At 41.4% G+C, this 21503-nt stretch overlaps 1 protein-coding gene across 3 annotated transcripts in view; it reads right to left on the bottom strand.

The window, feature by feature from the left end:
• Positions 1-713: 713 nt before the first annotated feature.
• LOC105024800 (vitamin D3 receptor B) overlaps positions 714-21503 on the bottom strand; it is an 81421-nt gene continuing 60631 nt past the window's right edge. For 2 of the 3 annotated variants that reach the window (XM_029113868.2, XM_029113870.2), the window contains exons 8-10: positions 17667-17818; positions 16978-17094; positions 6525-8722 (exon numbers count right to left, since the gene is read on the bottom strand). In XM_029113868.2, the coding sequence (XP_028969701.1) occupies positions 8469-8722; positions 16978-17094; positions 17667-17818 (523 nt within the window). In that variant the 3' untranslated portion in view covers positions 6525-8468. Of the gene's footprint in view, positions 3241-6524; positions 8723-16977; positions 17095-17666; positions 17819-21503 lie in introns of those variants that run through there. The other variant, XM_029113869.2, reaches the window with a different exon arrangement.

Genomic DNA, 21503 nt, shown 5'->3' with positions numbered 1-21503 from the left:
GCAACACTGACTGGATGCTCAGATAACCTTTTATTTTTCCTCCCGCGCGCTCGCCACACGCGCAATCTCGCTCTCCATTCTTATAGATGGGGGGGGGGGATGTGGTCAGTGTTAAGGAAGGGGCAGTGGCCTGAAATCTCTTCCCAGCCTACCGCTGAAATCCCATGTTAGCCGAGGCCTACCCACTACCCGCTACCACCCGGCGAAAGGACTGAATGGACACAGGGTATAATGAGGACAGGACAGTTTTAAAAGGGCAGCCAAGCCGTGGGTTTACACATTAAAGATGAAATAGCACATTTCGAGCACAGCACACGCACCTATTCCTCTGGTGCAGGCGGGCGAAAAAGAAGGGTTGAAGGGTTAATCTTTATCAAAATACTCCATAGGAAACAGTGCCCTCTGCTGGACAATCGTTGAAATGGTACAGAGTGCAGGAGACACAAGCAACAAAGGTAGGTTTGTAACCACACGTCAAGGTTGGCAAATAACGTTCACTCTTGCTAATGGTTTTAATATTCTGACGTTTTCTTAAGTAATCCACATATTGTAAATTTTTTTATGTGTTTCTATGTGATAAAGCAATAAACATTTTAACGTAGACTGACTGGACTATTCAAGTCCATAGCAGGGTCTTCAAATAATATAATTTACTAATATCTTCTACGTTATATGTCATGCATGTAAGAGACATCAAGAACACGGCCCCTATGTACAGTTCTTTATTTGATTTGCAAAACATCGGACAAAAAAAAAACACATTACATGAACACCAATTTGTCTGTAATAGAAAAAAAAATATCTTAAAAGAAAAAAAAAAACATAGATGGCAAGAAATTTGAATTCCTTTGATAATTGCAGCCATAGAATGCTGACATAGACAGGCAGGTATGGCAAGCATATCCATCCAACTGTACGCATTGTGTTACAACACTGCTCTGGCTTTCCATCTAATGTGAAACGGTGTCTTTAAAACAGGATTACTCATTTAACATGCTGACGTTTTAGAAACAACTCCTAAATAATCAGATTGTTTTTGCCTCATAAATTGTGCTAAAGTAGAAATCCCAGTCAGTGGCAAGAATAATAGATGAGTAATATCGCTAATCTTCTCATCTGTCACGAGAGCAAAAAAATGAAGTCGTTTTCAGACACTTTGGAAAATACATTTGAAAAAGTTAGCATGGTAACTTCCTAATCCTGCTTTGCAAAACACTCAAGCCATCAAAAGGTTCATATAGGCACTCAACCCAGGCCCGAGGCGGCCACAGTATCTGCTGGCTGTCAATACCTATAGCTAATGCGTAGCTAACACATAAGTAGCTAGCAAATCGCTACTAATTCTGAACTCATGCCTTAAAAGTATGTTCATGGGAGCCAATACCACATTTTATTTGAAAAAACAGAATTCTTTGTATATGCAGGTTCTTCCTCATATTTTTCTTTGCATCCAATAGCTAGTGCAAAGTCAGAATTAGCTGGACATATTTTGACTGTTCTTTATTTTAAGTTCTGTTTGAATATGAGCTGTCAAAATTGAGACAAACAGTTGGATGGTAGGGAGCATGTCAATTTTTATTATATTTATTTAAAAACAGTATTCAAAGACATTAGTAGCAGGTACTCAACATATTGAATCGGTACTGCGCAACATCGGCCTCTTCTTAGTGCACACACTGTTCTGTCCACCAAGAGGGAGCTGCTCTAAGAGAAGTAACAGGCAAACCTTGGCTCAGCACAAGTGACTAAAAAGGTTTGGAATATAAGGTCAAACAAAACGTGCCTTTAGGTTGACAGGTGGAGTAGCTGGTGATTAATATAACACGACATTTGCCGCCCTCGTCGATGAATTAAAGCGGTTAAATCAGAGTCGATAAATGCGCATCAACTTCCTCAAGTCCACATGTTTCAACTGGATACTCGACCGACATGCTTTTCGAGAACCTGCTTTCCCTAGTTTCATACCAACCTAAAGTACACGACACGACACTGAGGGTCACATGTCAGGGTTAGCATATTTCTGCTGGGCGATGCTCATCCGTGCCGATGTTAGTATGAATAATAGCACACCGATCGAGCTGCGATGCTCTTCATTAAAGCAGCATTAAATGGATACTGATCTTTGTCCTGTCAACACTTCCGCCCTCCTGAAAAATCTGAATATCTATGTTCTGCTCTGCGAAGTTGGTTCGGGGTATTTCAGAGTTGGGAAACGTAGGAGATCAGGGAGAAGGGAGGGAGATCAGGGAAAAGGAGGTCTCAGACTGAGTGAGACGTAGTGTGGCTAAAGACCATGCTAACTGTACCAGGAGTAGGTGTGCCAACTCTTCAACCAAACCATACAACTTATTACCGATCTATACTGAGGTGACAATGAAGCATTTGCGGGCTGCATTTCATTCCAGGAATTGGCGTCCTTTCTTTCTTTGTTCTTGTTCAATGTAAGCTAAATGAGGACATACACCAAATGGAGGTATTCCCTGCATACTACCCAGCTGATTCCGAGACAGTGAGTGAACCGAGAGAAAGAAACAAAACCACAAAATAGAATGAAACGCAACCCTGGCCTTACCGAACCCCGGCCTGGACTCCTATTGGTCAGAAAGCAGGGCCAATAAAAACACAACCTTAACAGGCAATGCTATTTGTCTAAAAATACTGCCAACTACAAATGACCTTCATTAGCTTCATTCCCAGTCTGCATAATGAGATATCTTTGAGGTAATTGTCAAAGTGTTTCATTAGACAGCAATAAATACCAACACATATTACAAAAGTCAAAACAGAGGCAACTGCTTAACGCTAAAGCATAATCTGTAGCTAAAAGAGGTAGATCATTGTTGTGTACATCCATTGTGGACACTCCTTTTAATGTCTGAAGGAAAAAAAAATAAAACCTACACGTCAGTTTTAACGGTACTGTGTATCAATCCCTGTCACATTTAGCAGACTAAACTCAACTCCGCAATTCACAAATCGGGTTAAGCGGCGACCGGTGTGGACCGAACCGGACCTCCAACCTCGGGCTGGAACCCACAGCCGGATTTGAACCTGCTGCCCCGTCACTCACAAGGCATTCGAGGCAACCAGGTCTCCCCAATGACCCAGGCAGTAGCGAGACATTTGCACTGGCCTTTCGTGGGACTCCCAGACCCCGTTGTTATGCTGTCACCAGGATATGAGGCTTGGTTACGATGGCAACGGATAGACGATGAAGTGCTTTCAACCGCCAAGCCAATTCTGGAGAAAAAAAATTAGGATTTTAGCACCCATTGCTTTATTTCCCCTACCTCTGCTCAGGCCCAATTGTAAATCATGGAGTTGAGTTGGGTCGTCTATGTCACATTCTGAAAATGAATTGAAAGGCAACCTCACTTGATCAAAACGATTCATATTATTCTTTCATGATTTGTGAGTTCAATTAAAATTCATTTTTCAAACTGGATATGTAATGGAAATTGCTTTGTACAACCTTTATACAAAAACACACCTTAAAACTCCAAAAATGAGACTGTTAAGCTAGCTGCTGCTGGTGTACCATGATGTATTGTATGAATTCACCCCTGGTTTGATATAGAAATAAACACGTCAAGAAAAGACAGACTGCCTACTGATCCAAGTTCTAGTTTAATTTCATTCAATGGTTCCTATGTTCCAGTTTGGAGTTTTATGAAAATGTCAAAAGCTAAAATTAAGACGTTCTAAACCGATGAATGAAAATGTAAAAGTGCTTAAGCTGGATTAATGACCAAAAATCAATTAAGAAACTTCAGATTTTCACTTTTGTCCTTCAACATACACAGAAGTTAATGCTATTGAACAGATTCCCAGGTATAACTTCTGGAGTTTAAATGTCTTGATTGCAGGTCATAAAGCCACGTTAGGACTTTTCTTCAGCAAGCATTTTGGAATATCCCCTACATTTCACTGAATATTGAGCAGCTAAAACTGTGCAAAACCAGACGCGCCCAAGCGCGAAAGAGAGAAATCTCCCCTTACCCTGTACTTCTCTGAAGGGAAGATTTGTGACAACATCTCACCTTGTGGCACTTACATGATAACCAAGCCTTATACATACATACTGAAAATCAATACTTTTGTAATGAAAATCTATATTTGATCAAATGAAAACGATCAACTCTGTCTTTACACACAGAGATTTGCGTGAAGGAAATCAAAAACCAACACGGCCCAAAATGCACAGGTCATCATGCAGCCGTAACCTCACAACAACGCAACATAACCTTCACCAAACCAACATCAACACGAGTGGTTCAGAGGAAAAGGACTCATGTCACCGATCATCCATTTAACAGAACTCTGGGAGACAGAGACTCTTTTTGAGAAACTTGTCCATCACTTGTAAGAACTAAAAAAAAAACAATTCCACCAATCAGCAGGTGGATCCTTTACACAAGACATTCTGATTGGCAGAGCGTCACTCTATACAAGTTACACAGCCTATCGATTGAGGAAAATGTTTTGCAGTCAGTCACTGGTACATTTGTTATGGTGGCTGGTAAGGAACTCAACCAAATACTGGATTATGTTGGACACGGGTGACAGTGGTTCATAGGTCCGAGGGGAGAGGCACTCTGCTCAATGACAACATCGTGACGATTTAAAGCAATGACGAAGGTTTACTGAACACTAGTGACAATGTCCTAATATTATTTCTTCAACGTTAGATACATGGTCCTTTGTTCTCACCCGCTTCCTGCCATGAAGACCACAAAATAGCACTCCCTGTAGCTTACAGTGATGATATCACAACTAAGTCACAGTAGTTTCAGTTGAGCCAATCACGAGGGTGGTTAAAGCAGAGGAGGCACTCGGCAGCTAAACTTGGCCAAATGCATACAGTGACTAAATGACAGAATGTACTACAGTCCACCATCTTCCTTGACAAATCATTTTCTCCTCTTCTTAATAGTTTTCCCAGCTACTGTCACCGTCTAAGCTTCAAGGCCACAGCTAAAAGCTGACAAGATTGAAACATGCCAGGAGGTCAATGCCAGTTATTACTGAGGGATATGTCTCTCCCAGGTACAGATCTAGAATCAGCCTACCCCTTAACCAATCCTAGGATCCAGATTAGGCTAAATCAAGAATAATTACATGATTATCTTCATTCTGCAAGTAGAGCAGCAATATTCAACTGGCAGACCGCAATCAGGTGAGAAAAATAAAATAAGCGTTGCACTGGTAGAATGGCAGAACAAGGTGCAATTACATTTTGACATCTGGTAGCATATGGCAATTTTTCTTATTATGTTATTCACTGACAAACCTCAGAGAGCCATTTATAACTTGTCAGCAAAGTTCAGTTAATTAACTACTGGCCATGTAAGCTAGACAGAAATTTAAGGCTAACCCGCTGGGTAAATTAAGATAACCAGCTACCTAAATCATTATGATCATCGCCAGATTTAATTATGCACATAAGGAGTGGCGTAGAAATGCAACACATTTGCATAAAAACTAATATTCTCCCTACACCTCTTGTCAAAATGTGTAGAATTGTAGGAAATTTGCTTTAAAGTAATTAAATGTTCTCTCTGCCAAGGAGAGTGGTGTAAACAGTTTGGGGTCTCTGTGTAAGGCTGTGTTATTGCGTTGAATGACAATGTCCATCCAGAGTGGACGTTCGCAATCTCTGAAATCTGTGTTAACGGACCTTCTCACATAGTAGTTCAGTAACCTTGAACTACAGGATAATTATCTGTTTTAGAAAGAGGACCTCAGCGGCCATTATCTAGTTTACAATATCACTCAGGTCTAATTGAACAGTAGAATTGGTGATAAGACATTAAATGTGGTCAACCGGTGATGTCAAAAAATTATCAGATCTATGACGCCCCCCACCCCCCCCCCACCTTTAAGTTCTCTGCAGAATAGCCAAAATAGTTAGATATAACGGACTGGTTTTGAAGTGCTTTACATTTTATGTGTAAACTCTCCTAATCCACACAGCCAACAGGTCGCAACCGCTTGAGTGTTCCTCATCACACAAGGCTCTCGCATGGAATGGAAAAGAAAAGCATATGAGTTGGTTCTACCGTTCAACAGAATGTCTGAGCCATAGAAATACACATTCTAGATACGTCATTCGTGCATCTCCAGCCATATGAAATTAATAGCTACTACTGAATGCAAGCAATATTTCTTTGAAAACTAACTTTTCAGTTTTTCCCCCCTTCTACATGGCTTATACCAGAGAGCAGCATTGTATATTAAGCTATTAGGACATCGTATTTCTCCCAAATGACGAACCAAAGGAAAGGCGCCAACTGCCCATTGACAGGTAAATCCGTCAACCAATCCGATTCTGAGATCAGGGTGCCTACGCACTGCCAATCACCCACAATTCCACACGCCGACATATACAGATGCGTAGATCTATACATATATATTCATATGTGTGTGTGTGTGTGTGTGTGTGTATATATATATATATATATATATATATATATATACATACACACACATATATATATATATATATATTTACTGTATACATACATATATAGTTGAAAAAGCATAGTGTTTCCGAGAGAAACTAAGAACAAGCTGTAAAACACAGTAATTGATATCATGTTGTTTGCATATATAATCCAAGAATTTCCTTACTAAGCGTTATTAGTAGTAATAACTACTTTATGTAGCCGTATTTACAGCTGCAGTCATTGTATTGATACGTAGTATTTACACGATGCAGCCACCGGAGGGCTGCGCAGCATTACAACATGAAACCGGCTGGACTCGGACGTGTCAAAACTAAACAGAAAACGCTCCATCCGAGTCTTCCTGACATTCCTTACAAAAAAAATCCACTTCCCAGTCAGAAAAACGAAAGGGGTGATATCCGTGGAGAGATTACGAAGAAGCAGCTTTGAAACACTCCCACCTACTGAAAACCGTAGTCTACGATTGAAAAAAAAAAGAAAAAAAAAAAAGGAACAATTCATGGAATTGTTCTAAGATCCGGTCCGGGTGACTTGCATGGTTTCTGGCTATTATACAAGACGTAGGACAGTAGAGGACAGTAGAGTTACCGGCCCGACAATGCATCTGCTATTTAAATTTTGGCGTTTTAGCCCTTTGAAAACTGTGACACAACTTGAACATAGACATATATTAATAGATAGGCTTGAATACAGGTGGTCTAGCAGTGTTTGGATACTTAGAATGTGTGGCTATGTCTATTTACAGCTATCATGATCCCCCCCGCCCAAAATAAAAACTAACCAACCAGAGTCCTGGCTGGTCCTGATTGATAGCTTGTTTTAGTGGCTAAATAACCACAGACCCCCGCCCATTACACCACAAACAAATTATTTCCGGGTTACAGACAATGTCCCGTAGGCTGTATACTATGAATCCATGAAGATCACAGACATTTCCTTCATTGATTCCACTAGAGGCTAGTTAGCGATAGCTAGCAGAAAGTGTGCGCGCATACGAGGCGCCATGTGGCAACGCTAGACGAAGACTGGAAGCTTCTGAGGGCATTGACAATACCTTTGGCAGAGGTGAAGGGTGTGTGTTTTGCGTCGTTTATGCGCACATACAATCACACATACACACACACTTGTCTGTGAGGGAAGCGATTGAGCAGAATAACTGGAAAAAGAGTGAGAGGAACATATGGAGACACAATGCAGGCACTACTGTCTCTCCAATAACCATCCTGTATCCACCAGCTATCCTGGATCAGAACGGGATCGACAGTTAAGGTACTGTGTGTGTGTGTGTGTTTGAGAATATAAAAACCCAAAAAGAAAAAGGTCCGAGGTAGCTCCAATGTAATGGCTGACGGTATGGGGTGTGTGTGTGTGAGTGATCGTGTGTCTGTGTGATCACAAACTGCCATGCATTAAAGCAGCAATTGCAGCAACTGGCTCACGGTTTATACTGTATACAAGATGCAACGCGGTTTGTCAACACACTGCCTCTTTAAAACACGAAGCCGAGCTGCACATGTCAATCATAGAAGGAGGTTCCGCGGATGGCCCCGTGCGACTCGTTGGAGCATGGCGGGTTGGACTCCCGCAGCCCCCCCATACGTGAAAATGCACAGTGTGTAATTGGTTTTGGATGAAAGAATCTGCTAAATGGCGTATATGAAGTAAATTCCCTTGTTGGTGTCGTTCGTGTTCCAGTCAACAGCCTGTGATTCCAACCAGTCCGGGTCTCTGACCTACCGAAGCTTTTCACACTCACACACAGACAAGGCAGCAGATTCCTAACACACACACACACACACCTTCATACAACCCCAACCACCCCCTGCCCCCACAACCATTCCATTAAACCCGCTGACACACACACACACACACACACACACCCCTAGCATCCACAACCTAATCTAATCGCGTTCTCACAGCTCCCGCCTTCTAGTCTCCTCCCGCCTCTTCTATGACCTTTCACCTCTCCGCCTTCGCCGAAGGTCACTGGCAAACGTTGACTTAGGAGACCTCGCTGCCAAACACCTCCAGCACCAGCGGGGTGAGCTGCATGCTGTGCTCCGGCTGGAAGGAGAGCGAGCGGTACTGCTTGGAGTGCTCCTCGTTCAGGCTGCGCAGGTCCGCCAGCTTCTGGATCATCTTGGGGTAGACCAGACGGCCACCAGGGTGGTGCAGCCGTATGTAGGCCTGCAGCGTCTCAGACAGCCGGTCCTGCAGGGCCTCGATGCGCCGGTGGTCCTGAACGCCGGGACGGTCTGTAGAGAGGGAGGGATCGGGGACACATTGAATGGCTACTAATGGGACAGTTTTCACAGTTACGTTTATACGTTCGTCTCCAGCCCACCGTGCCACATCTGTAACATAGGGAAAACACTGGTTCTATGACTTTAAAGGTGCTATACAAGAACTTCTGCCGCATGGCTACACAATTCTCTGAGTGTTTTTTCTGCATACTTCAAATGTGATCCCGGGTGGGTTTTGTTGAGTAATGGCTTCCTTCTTTGCCACCTTCAACGTTGCCATTGACCACTTGGTAGCCTCTCTTATCAGTCGCTGCTATGTGCACAGTCATTCAGTTTGAAATGAGGGGCCAGGCCTAAGCAGGGTCTAGGGGCTGTCACACACCTTCCTCTTCTTAATAATCATATTGACCACGAGTGGATTGCTGATTCGAGTAGTGAGGTATCATTCTGTTAGTGCACTAAAGCCCAGTAAGCCAACTGAAACAAATGTTAACTTATCAACTTTCAATAGCTATTCCTATAATGTCAGATAAAAATATTTTACCTGACACTTTATGCATTAAGCTTGTCATGTAATATTAATTGTATTCCTCTTAGGACAAAAGTAGATATTTTACGCAAGAAAAGGCTAGGCAGGTCAACTGGTAAGTGTTCTAGATATCATGCTTTACCAAGCAATTGATGCAAGCATGATTTCAGAATTTACTATCATTATGAAGGGTCTATGGAGTAAATAGTATTTTGGCACATATTAATAATTAGAAATTAGAAAGAGTTAAACTGCATCTACAGACAATTTGGCTTTTCAACGATTATAAAAGGTTTACATACAAATTATTTCCCGAATATTAAAACATCTGCATTAAACAGAGAATTTACTTTTTTATTTAATATTCATATCCCCATGTTGGCAGTGGAAGTGGCTAGAAAGGCTTGTGTTTGTTTTCTATTTTCAGTTGAGAAATGCTGGGGCCTATGGTGCAGTGTTGAAATAATAACCACCACGCAGAAATGACTCACAAATAATACGGTACTATGAATTGCAGGCAATCAGAACACCATGCAGCTACTGCTCACTCAAGGCCAAATTCCACTGGAAACTGTTATGTATTGTAAAGATGGTATTGACTTACCCTTCATTGAATTAACAGTTCATAACATAAGGTAATCTGAAGAGTTGAGGAAATCTGAAGACATTTCACCCCATGCTTCCAAAATCGAGTGATAGCCTTCCTTCTTCAAAATCCCTTTTAATCTCCAACTTCACCACCACAAAGCACCCCCAGACCATCACATTGCCTCCACCATGCATGACAGATGGTGTCAAGCACTCCTCCATTATCTATTCATTTGGTCTGCATCTCATGAATGTTCTTCTTTCTTTCAAACTTAGAGTCGTCACTTTTTTCCAATCATCTTCTGCCCAGTGTCCGTATTATTTTGCTCATCTTAATCTTTTCTATTTTAGCCAGTCTGAGACATGGCTTTTTATTTGCAACTCTGTCTAGAAGGTGAACATCCTGAAGTTTCTTCACTATCGATGTTGACAGTGGTGTTTTGCGAGTAGTATTTAAGGAAGCTGCCGGTTGAGGACATGTGAGGCATTTGTTTCTCAAACTAGAAACTCGAATGTATTTGTCCTCTTGCTCAGTTGTTCACTGGGGCCTCCCACTCCTCATTTCATTCTGGTTAGAAACAGTTTGCACTGTTCTGTGAAGGGAGTAGTAAACAGCGTTGCACGAAATGTTCAGTTTTTCATCAATTTCTCACATGGAATAGCCTTAATTTCTCAGAACCAAAAGAAACGAGTTCCAGACAAAAATTCTTTGTTGCTGGGCATTTTGAATCTGTAATCAAACCCACAACTGCTGATGCTCTAGATACATAACTGCTGATGCTCTAGATACTCAACTAGTCTAAAGAAGGCCAGTTTTATTGCTTCTTTAATCAGCACAACAGTTTTCTGCTGTGCTAACATAATTGCAAAAGGGTTTTATACAGATAAATTAGCCTTTTAAAATGATAAACTCAAAATAGCAAACACAACATGCCATTGTAACACAGGAGTGATGGTTGCTGATAATGGGCCTCTTTACGCCTATGTAGATATTCCATAAAAAGTCAGCAACTTACAGCTACAATAATCATTTACAACATTACCAATGTCAACACTGTATTTCTGATCAATTTGATGTTATTTTATTTGAATGAAAATTTGCTTTTCTTTCAAAAACAAGGACATTTCAATGTGACCCCTAACATTTGAACAGAAGTGCATGTTTTATCTTATTTTTAGTCAAAAAGACAAAGAGTCTATGAACTGAATAATTAATTATGGCATTCTCTCCAGAACTCCACAGAACCGCTGGGAGCTGGTTATGTTCTGGCCACAGGATGGTCTGATAACCCAAACCTATGACAAAAACAGAACTAATGCCACATTGCACAACACATTTGTTCTGAGATTTTATTAAATGTTTATTCTAATGTTTGTGTAATGTGCATTTCATACAAACACTGCAACAGATGGGAATTCTGGCTTATTAAGATGCCCTGGTGGTCAATACTGGAACATACTAGCGGTGTTACAAAAATGTTAATGTTTTGGCTACCTCAACTCGAGTGACCGAAACAGGTGCGTCTTAAATTAACATCTAAGTTTAAAGTCTCCCCCCTTAGAACAGGGTGCTATTCTCTTGATTATGGGAGACCTACAATTATCAGCATTGTAAAGCAGAGAATACTCCCATCTTAACGATCCAATATCTTGCAACCATCACATTTTCATTCGGGCTGCGTACAATTGGTGAGCTAAAAACTCAGTGGGCAGGCTTTTGTTAAACATGAAAGAAAGTGGGATAATCACTTTTACTTATTTGTTGCCTTTTCCAGTATGGCACCAGCCTTCAGCTGGGATTCATAGCATTTTCTAAAAGGCACGTTATAGGTCTGGCAGTACACAAACCAAGCCTACATTTGATACAAACTGACGACAACACCATTTATTATTCCCAAACTTTAGTTCACAGCTGGACACGGTATATCCCAACATGAATCAAGCATTCAGGTTTGAATTTGTGATAAAGCTGTCACGGCTTGACTAATAGAATATCTTATCCACAGTTTTGTTCGTCAATCACATCAGTTAATTAGTCAGTAATTTCCTTTGGTCAGGAGTGACACATTCTTTGGGGAGTACACAAAGCCACAATCACTACTACTGCTAGATTTAACAATGTGTTTAGGCTACTCTTCATGTAGAAATCATACTGAATGTTATTGTTTGTCTGCAAATTATTAATAACAACATCGTTTTTCAGTGTAGAGAAGGGACCAGAATATGTGAGTATAGCTGAACATCGGATAATCCTTCTCTAAGCAGTTTCTCTGTCCTTTTTCCGGCCAAAAAACATCTCCATTCTCATAGACAAACAACAACCTTATCATAACGGTAAGGCACACCTGTTAAGTAAAACGCGTTCGATTTGACTACCTCATGAAGCCTCTTGAAAAGAAAAATGGTGGCTACTTTGAAAAATCGACAATACAAGATGTTTTTTCATCTGTTTAATACTTTTTAGGTTGCTACAGGATACCATTTCACAGTCCTAATGTCTTCACTATTATTCTACAACCCTGTTACCAAAGAGGTTGGGACGCTGTGTAAAATAGAAATAGAAACAGAACGCAAAGATGTGCCAATCATTTAAACACTATATCCAATAGAAAACAATACAAACAGAACATATCAAATGTGGAAACTGATAAATGTTATTATTCCTAGAAAAACATACGCCTACTTGGAATTTGATGCCAGCAACACGTTTCAAAAAAGCTGATACAGGGGCAACAAAATATTGAAAAAACTGTGTAATACAAAAAAATTACCTGGTGGAAGATCTCACAAATAATTAGGTTAATTGGCAACAAATAAGTAACATGATTGGGTATAAAAAGAACATCCCCGAGAGGATGAGTCTTTCAGAAGTAAAGATGAGGAGGGGCTCACCACTGTGTGAAAGACTGCGTGGCCAAATAGTGCAACAATTGATGTTTCTCAATGTAAAATTGCAAAGAGTTTAGGGATCTCATCATCTATGTTACATAATATCATTAAAGATTCAGAGAATCCGGAGAAATCTCAGTACGCAAGGAAGAAACAATATTGGATGGCCGTGATCTTCGGGCCCTCAGCCTGGGCTCAGGAACACTCAGAAACCACTGTCTGTGAACACAGTTTGTCGCTGCAACCACAAATGCAAGTTAAAACTACCATGCAAAGAAGAAACCAGATATAAACAAGATCCAGAAATGTAGCCAGAGCACAGTAAAGTGGAAAACTGTCCTGTGGTCTGACAAAACAAAATGTGAAATTATTTTTCGGAATCATGGACACCACATCCTCCAGGCTAAAAGGGAAAGGGACCATCTGGGATCATCTTCTAAAGGAAGGTGGAGGAGCACAAGGTCTCTAACATCCACCAGCTCTGTGATGTCGTCATGGAGGAGTGAAAGAGGACTCCAATGGCAACCTGTGAAGCTCTGGTGAACTCCATGCCCAAGAGGGTTAAGGCAATGCTGGAAAATAATGTTGGCCACACAAAATATTGACACTTTGGGCCCAATTTGAGCATTTTCACTTAGGGTTGTATTTACTTTTGTTGCCAGCGTTTTAGACATTAATGGCTGTATGTTGTGTTATTTTGAGGGGACAGCAAATTTACACTGTTATACAAGCTGTACACTCACTACTTTACAAGTGTCATTTCTTCAATGTTGTCAAATGAAAAGATATAATCAAATATTTTCAGAAATGTGAGGGGTGTAATCACTTTTGTGAGATACTGTATTTTTAAAAAAAAACATTTATCTGGTTGTCTTTGTACTATTTTCAATTAAATTTAGGGATAAAAGATCTGCACATCATTGCATTCTGTTTTTGTTTGCATCTTACGCAACCTCCCAACCTCTTTGGAAATGGGGTTGTACAATGTGGAAAACTGTAAAACTAAAGAAACAGCCTTGAATGAGTAAGTGTGCCCAAACGATTGGCTGGTTCAGTATATACAGGTGCTGGTCATAAAATTAGAATATCATCAAAAAGTTGATTTATTTCAGTAATTCCATTCAAAAAGTGAAACTTGTATATTATATTCATTCATTACACACAGACTGATATGTTTCAAATGTTTATTTCTTTAAATTGTGATGATTATAACTGACAACTAATGAAAATCCCAAATTCGGTATCTCAGAAAATGTGGATATTACTTAAGACCAATACAAAAAAGGATTTTTAGAAATGTTGGCCTACTGAAAAGTATGAACATGAAAAGTATGAGCATGTACAGCACTCAATACTTAGTTGGGGCTCCTTTTGTCTGAATTACTGCAGCAATGCGGCGTGGCATGGAGTCGATCAGTCTGTGGCACTGCTCAGGTGTTATGAGAGCCCAGGTTGCTCAGATAGTGGCCTTCAGCTCTTCTGCATTGTTGGGTCTGGCGTATTGCATCTTCCTCTTCACAATACCCCATAGATTTTCTATAGGGTTAAGGTCAGGTGAGTTTGCTGGCCAATTAAGAACAGGGATACCATGGTCCTTAAACCAGGTACTGGTAGCTTTGGCACTGTGTGCAGGTGCCAAGTCCTGTTGGAAAATGAAATCTGCATCTCCATAAAGTTGGTCAGCAGCAGGAAGCATGAAGTGCTCTAAAACTTCCTGGTAGACGTCTGTGTTGACCTTGGACCTCAGAAAACACAGTAGACCAACACCAGCAGATGACATGGCAACCCAAACCATCACTGACTGTGGAAACTTTACACTGGACTTCGAGCAACGTGGATTCTGTGTCTCTCCTCTCTTCCTCCAGACTCTGGGACCTTGATTTCAAAGGAAATGCTAAATTTACTTTCATCAGAGAACATAACTTTGGACCACTCAGCAGCAGTCCAGTCCTTTTTATCTTTAGCCCAGGTGAGACGCTTCTGATGCTGTGTCTTGTTCAAGAGTGGCTTGACACAAGGAATTCGACAGCTGAAACCCATGTCTTGCATACGTCTGTGCGTGGTGGTTCTTGAAGACCCAACTCCAGCTGCAGTTCACTCTTTGTGAATGTCCCCCACATTTTTGAATGGGTTTTGTTTCACAATCCTCTCCAGGGTGCGGTTATCCCTATTGCTTGTACACTTTTTTCTACCACATTTGTTCCTTCCCTTCGCCTCTCTATTAATGTGCTTGGACACAGAGCTCTGTGAACAGCCAGCCTCTTTAGCAATGACCTTTTGTGTCTTGCCCTCCTTGTGCAAGGTGTCAATGGTCGTCTTTTGGACAGCTGTCAAGTCAGCAGTCTTCCCCATGATTGTGTAGCCTACAGAACTAGACTGAGAGACCATTTAAAGGCCTTTGCAGGTGTTTTGGGTTAATTAGCTGATTAGAGTGTGGCACCAGGTGTCTTCAATACTGAACCTATTTACAATATTCTAATTTTCTGAGATACTGAATTTAGGGTTTTCATTAGTTGTCAGTTATAATCATCAAAATTAAAAGATTAAAAGGAATGAATGTATACATTATACAAGTTTCACTTTTTGAATGGAATTACTGAAATAAATAAACTTTTTGATGATATTCAAATGTTATGCCCAGCACCTGTATTTTTGACAAATCACCTCCTGTCATTTGTTTTTTACTATACAAATGTATAAAAAAAATTTATTCCAATATAAATAGTTCAATAATCCCCTGATGCTGGGCCCTGAACTACATACATGTTAGTCAGTGGATGGGATGACTATAAAAGGGTACTGCTACTGCATTACATCTCCAAGTGGTCACAGATACCAGGATGATGGAGTGGTGAGGTCCGATGATCTGTTGGGTTTTGCAAAAGCACTTTGTGACAACTGCTGATTTAAAAAGAGCTTCATAAATACATTTAATAGATTGATTGCTGTGTCTTGTATACACTGAAGGAAAAAAACGGTGATATTGTCTTTATTCCATCGTCACGCAGTACAAGCCCACTGGCCGGCCGGTGAAATCCAACGGCCTCATATGGAGCCCAGACGGCTGTCTGTTATACACCCTCATCTGTGTTCCTGATCACTGTCCCTATTTAAGTTCCTCCTTCCCTAGTGTATCCCTAGTGTATCCCTGGTGTATCCCTGGTGTATCCCTAGTGTATCCCTAGTGTATCCCTAGTGTATCCCTGGTGTATCCCTGGTGTATCCCTAGTGTATCCCTAGTGTATCCCTGGTGTATCCCTGGTGTATCCCTGGTGTATCCCTAGTGTATCCCTAGTGTATCCCTAGTGTATCCCTAGTGGCCGGTCACTGTTTTGGATTCCATTCCTTGTAACGCTGTTCAGTTCATGTTTTAGTTTTGTTAGGTCTTTGTTCTTTATACTGAAGTGCTTCGTTGTCCCGGCACCTGTGTCCTGCCTCCTACAAGCAACATTCCACCCATAAGGCTAGAAATTAAGAGGCCACTTGGGATTTGCTCAATTACAATTATGTCTGTCCTTGGCATGGGCTCATATGTTATATACATTTTTATTTCATGTTTGAAACGCAGATTGACATTTGCACCTTAGTTTAGCAAACATTGAGGTTTGTGCTTCAGTCAATCAGTGTCTTCTCCAAAAACAGAGACAACTGAACAGAACAGACTGCCGCAATTAAAATGAGCTTTTACCAACGCAATAAATGATCTTGGCGTACTCGCTAATGTGCATGCAATGTCGATTTCCATGATTAAACTAATCATTTGCACATGTCACGTCAGTATTACAGCAGTAGATGTGCTCAGCTTGTTAGGAAAGTGTGAACACAGCCACGGCATGTCAAGATCTTTTCTTTTAACCCTTCTTATAGCAGGTAAGACGACAGGGAACATTCACATTTACAACAACCTGGGAGCAATTAGGGTTAACTGCCTTGCGCAAGGACAGAATGACAGATTATTCCCTTTCTAGGCCAGGGACTCGAACTAGCAACCCATTTGGGTGCTCTAACCGCGAGGTTACTTGACCCCCACGTGGATGGCATTCCCCGGTATAAATATACGTTTTGTTGCCCCACTGGCCTCCATCATCGGCTAGGGAGGTTTAACAACAGCCGAAGCAATCCTGACCGATCCTGGTGAAAAAACAAGTTCCCGTTTTAACAATTCATGACAGACTTCATGACACACTCCTCGCCACCTTCGGCAACCCCTCACCCGCCCACACACAGACAGTCAATCCGCCGTCTCACACACACTGGGTACCTGGGGAGAGTAGGCAGATGGCCATGAGCAGCACATGTTCTTCCTCGTGGAGATTGAGTTTCTTAAGGCCGACCTGGAATTTAACCAGGGGCTCCAGGAGCTCCATAGTGTGGCCGGCTGAGAGAGAGACACACACACACAGAAAGACACACAGACACACACACACACACAGAGACACACACACAGAGACACACACAGACACACCGTCATCACATAGCAATCAGAATGTGCGGTCTCTTTTTGTTCGTTTTGTATCTTGTGAATTTTATTTTATGATACTTTCTATTGTTTCATAATTGCGTGGATGCAGGGCTCATCTGTGTTATCAAATAATGTATCATGTCGATGGAGATTGAAATGCTACAGTGTAGAAAACTTAGCAATTTGCTTTCAAGACAAGCATGGTTGAATTGATATCCTGGCTGATCAGAGTTGGGCTTCATGAACCAAACCAACTGTGTTCCATGTGTTGGTCAGGAGGGACTTGGTTCGGCTGACATATCAAACACTCAGGGGTCTTCCCTGAGAGCCAAATTAAATCCATTCCTCAAGGTTTCGGCTGATAAGTTGAAAAATGTCTACAAATTGTGTTTCAACCCCTTTCATTCATCCTAGAGCGACACCGACCGTTGGCGGGTTTGTGTAAAGGTGTGTGTGTGTGTGTGTGTGTGTGTGGACGTCAGTATCACCTTTAGTGACATCGTTGATGCAGTATTTGAAGTCAGGGCCTCCACAGCTCCAGGACATGTCCTCCAGGCTGAAGGACTGGTTGGAGCGCAGCATGATCACTTCGATGGCACTCGACTTGAGCAGGGCAATCTGGTCCTCAGCCGTCAGCTCCCTGTGAGGAACACAACCCAGGGATTTATCCAGGACGCCACCACAGAGAAAAGAGCCAGCAGGTCTAGAACCTCATACGAACGGACAGTCCCTTGTTGGCTCGTTCATTTCATCCACCCGCCCCGCTTAGTTTTTTTAGAATGTACATTCCCCTCCAGCTGTTCACCACAGTAGGACTGGGTAGAGGTTAAATGACATACATATATGATTGTAATTAAGTTGAAGGTTCTGGGCTTGGTTGAGGCTGGGATTAAGACAGTAGTGTTCATCTCACACATCCGTAGTGTCTTCATAAAACCGTCATGGACTCAACACTGCACCGGCAATATGAGGGTTATATTAACGTGTGCGTTTTCGGCAACTGTGTCACTGAGCTGGCAAACAGCAATCAAGATCAACAGTGGTTCGGGGTTGTTAGGTGTTCACTGCCTCACTCACAGACAAATTCACGGCCGCCAGCACACACAAAGTCTGGACAGACACAGGCAAAGTGGCCGGGCGGTTGGGAAGCTTATAGATCAGATAAGTGGATAAACATTCCAGGGTTTATCCATTAGTGTCCTTCATTCAGGGCGGAGAATGACTGCGGCCCAGAAAGACAGGCCCCAGCTCATCTGGCCGTGACCTTTGTGATAGTGAGTGATGGCCCCAGTCAACAGCCACCATGAGGAGACCGAGCCACAAAAAAGGCCTTGTGTCGTGGGAAGAAAGAAATCTACCACAGACATTACGGGTTTTCCCAGAAACTAATGTCAAATTGGTCATGGCTAATATTCAGAGGCCTTCGCTCCAAAAGAGACATTAAAGCACTGTGGGGGCGGGGGGGGGGGTTTGGGGGGGGTGACGGACGGACGACATTTAAATGAAATAACTGCCTCGTGGATTTCTCGGTGCTCTGTCCTATTTCTGTGTAGGTATGCGGAATACGTTTATTATTTTTAAGGCCAAAGGATGACCTAATACCTTTCAAACGCATGAACATGAACGTTTTAAAACTACACATACGGTAGGTAACAATGACTGAGTAAATGCAGCTTACAGAATAAGATGCAATAAGGAATTTGTTTATTCTGTGATGTTCACACAACGGCTTTGTAACTGCTCAGAGCAGACACCGTGTTAAAGGGGCTATCAGCGGTTCAAACTATATTAAAGTGATCATTCCCACTATAGTCAGGGTCAAAACCTGAGGGATAGGAATGTAACCACTCTCATGTTTTTTGTTATAGATATGAGTACCAGCCATCCCATTTATTGTTTTATTAAAAAATTGTTTTTTTGCTTAAACATGTAATCCACTGAAAACCACACATGCCTATGATTGATGTTTAAGCAATTACACGGGAAGAGAAGCAATGGCCAAAATGATTAAAGCAGTACAACGTAATGTCATACCAGTGGCATACAGTCTATTATAGAACAGGTGATTTAAATCCTGAATGCTGATTGGCTGATAGCCGTGGTATAAGAGACCGTAAACCACAGGCATGATATGACTATGACTTTCTACTCTTATTGCGTTGGTAACTGGTTTATAAGAGGCATCTCAGGGGATTGTGGTATACTGCCAATATACGCCGGCTAAGCGCTGTGTCCAGGCACTATGCCTAAGAACAGCTGGTAGCCATGACATATCAGCCCAATACCACACCCCCTTGTGCCTTATTCCTTACATACACAACGGCTACAAGTCAAAAACAATTGTAGATATCCACCAACCGCAAATACTGTGATAACCGCACAATTTGTGATATATTTATTGTAAGCAGCATGGCTTCTGAGACTTGATTAGCCATCTTTGGACAGGCTCGCAGGCTAGATTAATATATACAGACAGTTGTTGGGTAGGTTAAAATATACAGTAACTCGGTTGTTGAGTAGGTAAGTATATACAGTAACTCAGTTGTTGGGTAGGTTAATATATACAGTAACTCCATCGTTGGGGTGGTTAATATATACAGTCACTCAGTTGCCAGGTAGGTTAATATATACAGTAACTCAGTTGTTGGGTAGGTTAATATATACAGAAACTCCATCGTTGGGGTGGTTAATATATACAGTAACTCATTGGTTGTGTAGGTTAATATATATACAGTAACTCATTGGTTGTGTAGGTTAATATATATATACAGTAACTCATTGGTTGTGTATGTTAATATATATATACAGTAACTCATTGGTTGTGTAGGTTAATATATATACAGTAACTCATTGGTTGTGTAGGTTAATATATATACAGTAACGCAGTGGCTGTGTAGCTGGAACACATCTACACATAAGAATACAATTAATATGTGCATGGGACCTCGTTGAACATTTGTAGTAGTTAGAAAATATATACAGTAACGCAGTCGCTGGTTAGGTTAATATATATAGAAACTCAGTAGCTGTGTAGCTGGAACACATCTACACATAACAACAAAAGTTAACACGAGCATGGGACCTCGCTGGACAGTTGTACAACCCCTTGAGAAAAAAAAAACGTTGAGGAGTTACAGTTCGCAACCACATTCAACTTGGTACGGATCGTGTTTCCAGCTCAAAGCTGTTTGAATCCGGTTGCTATGGGAACGTGCGAGGGAGTCGGGTGAGTACGGAAGCAGGAGGACACAGGAAGGGAAAGGAAAACTGCCTTGCTTCAGGGTAGCTGAAGGGAGAAAGGATTCATCTAAAGACATTCTTACAATATACATACGTTTTCATGATGGGATGACTAATGTGGCGATCTGGAGTGTAGATAATTGTTTTAAAACCATTTATAATCTCCTATCTTCAACAGAAGAGTTTTATAAGACAGGCATACTGAGAAAAAGTGCCAAAATAACTAATTTGATGTAAGGTGGAGTTAGAGCACTCAACAGAATATGCCGAGATGAATTACTTTTAGCTCACTTCATTTAATCCATTGTTCAGGATGAATACAGGCGACTGACATTTCGACGTCAAACTCGGATAGAGGAGTATAATCATGCAGTTTCATGATCAAGCCACTTAGAAGTTACATCTCAGCAGACAATTTTTTTCTCTTACACTCTGGCATTCACTGAATTGACAAAGGAGATTAATGATTTGTGTTTCTGGAGGTTGACTACTCCTTTAAGTGTGTATTTAAATGCATGTTGTTTACAAACACTGGAGTAAAACAAGCTTGTATTTCGTTTTCTGATGGGGCATGGCAGCTTCACAAAGCCCCTGTAAACATTTCTTTCGCGGACTTGGATTCCTATTAGCTGACGCCATGGCAAGAGTCTGACCGTTAAAGACATTACGGGCAAACGGAACTAAAATGTACAGACATTTCACAAACACATTTCATATGGACATTATAATAACATAAACAGCAACTAGTGTGACCGATGAGATATATTCAATCAGGCATACATTATATCAACTGCAGATTGCCCCATTAAGGTCACAGCACAGCTTACGTGACCACAACTAACAATGTCTGGTAATTGATCCTGGACCTCACTTTACTCCTGTCATCTGGGGTGATGACAGGACTTACACACAAGCACACATGCACGCACGCACGCACTTACAGTTACCATGACAAAACACAATGTATGGAAAGCATATTAGCTGCAAATAACAAGATAAAAGACATAATTGTATGTGTAGGCACACTTGTATCGAGGAACTCTAAGACCTTGGAAGGTGTAAACACACAAATTTGCATGTAAGTT

Source organism: Esox lucius, chromosome 17 (genome assembly GCF_011004845.1).
Source record: "Esox lucius isolate fEsoLuc1 chromosome 17, fEsoLuc1.pri, whole genome shotgun sequence".
In the NCBI taxonomy this organism is placed as follows: Eukaryota; Metazoa; Chordata; class Actinopteri; order Esociformes; family Esocidae; genus Esox; species Esox lucius.
This window is presented reverse-complemented; position numbering and strand designations above follow the sequence as displayed.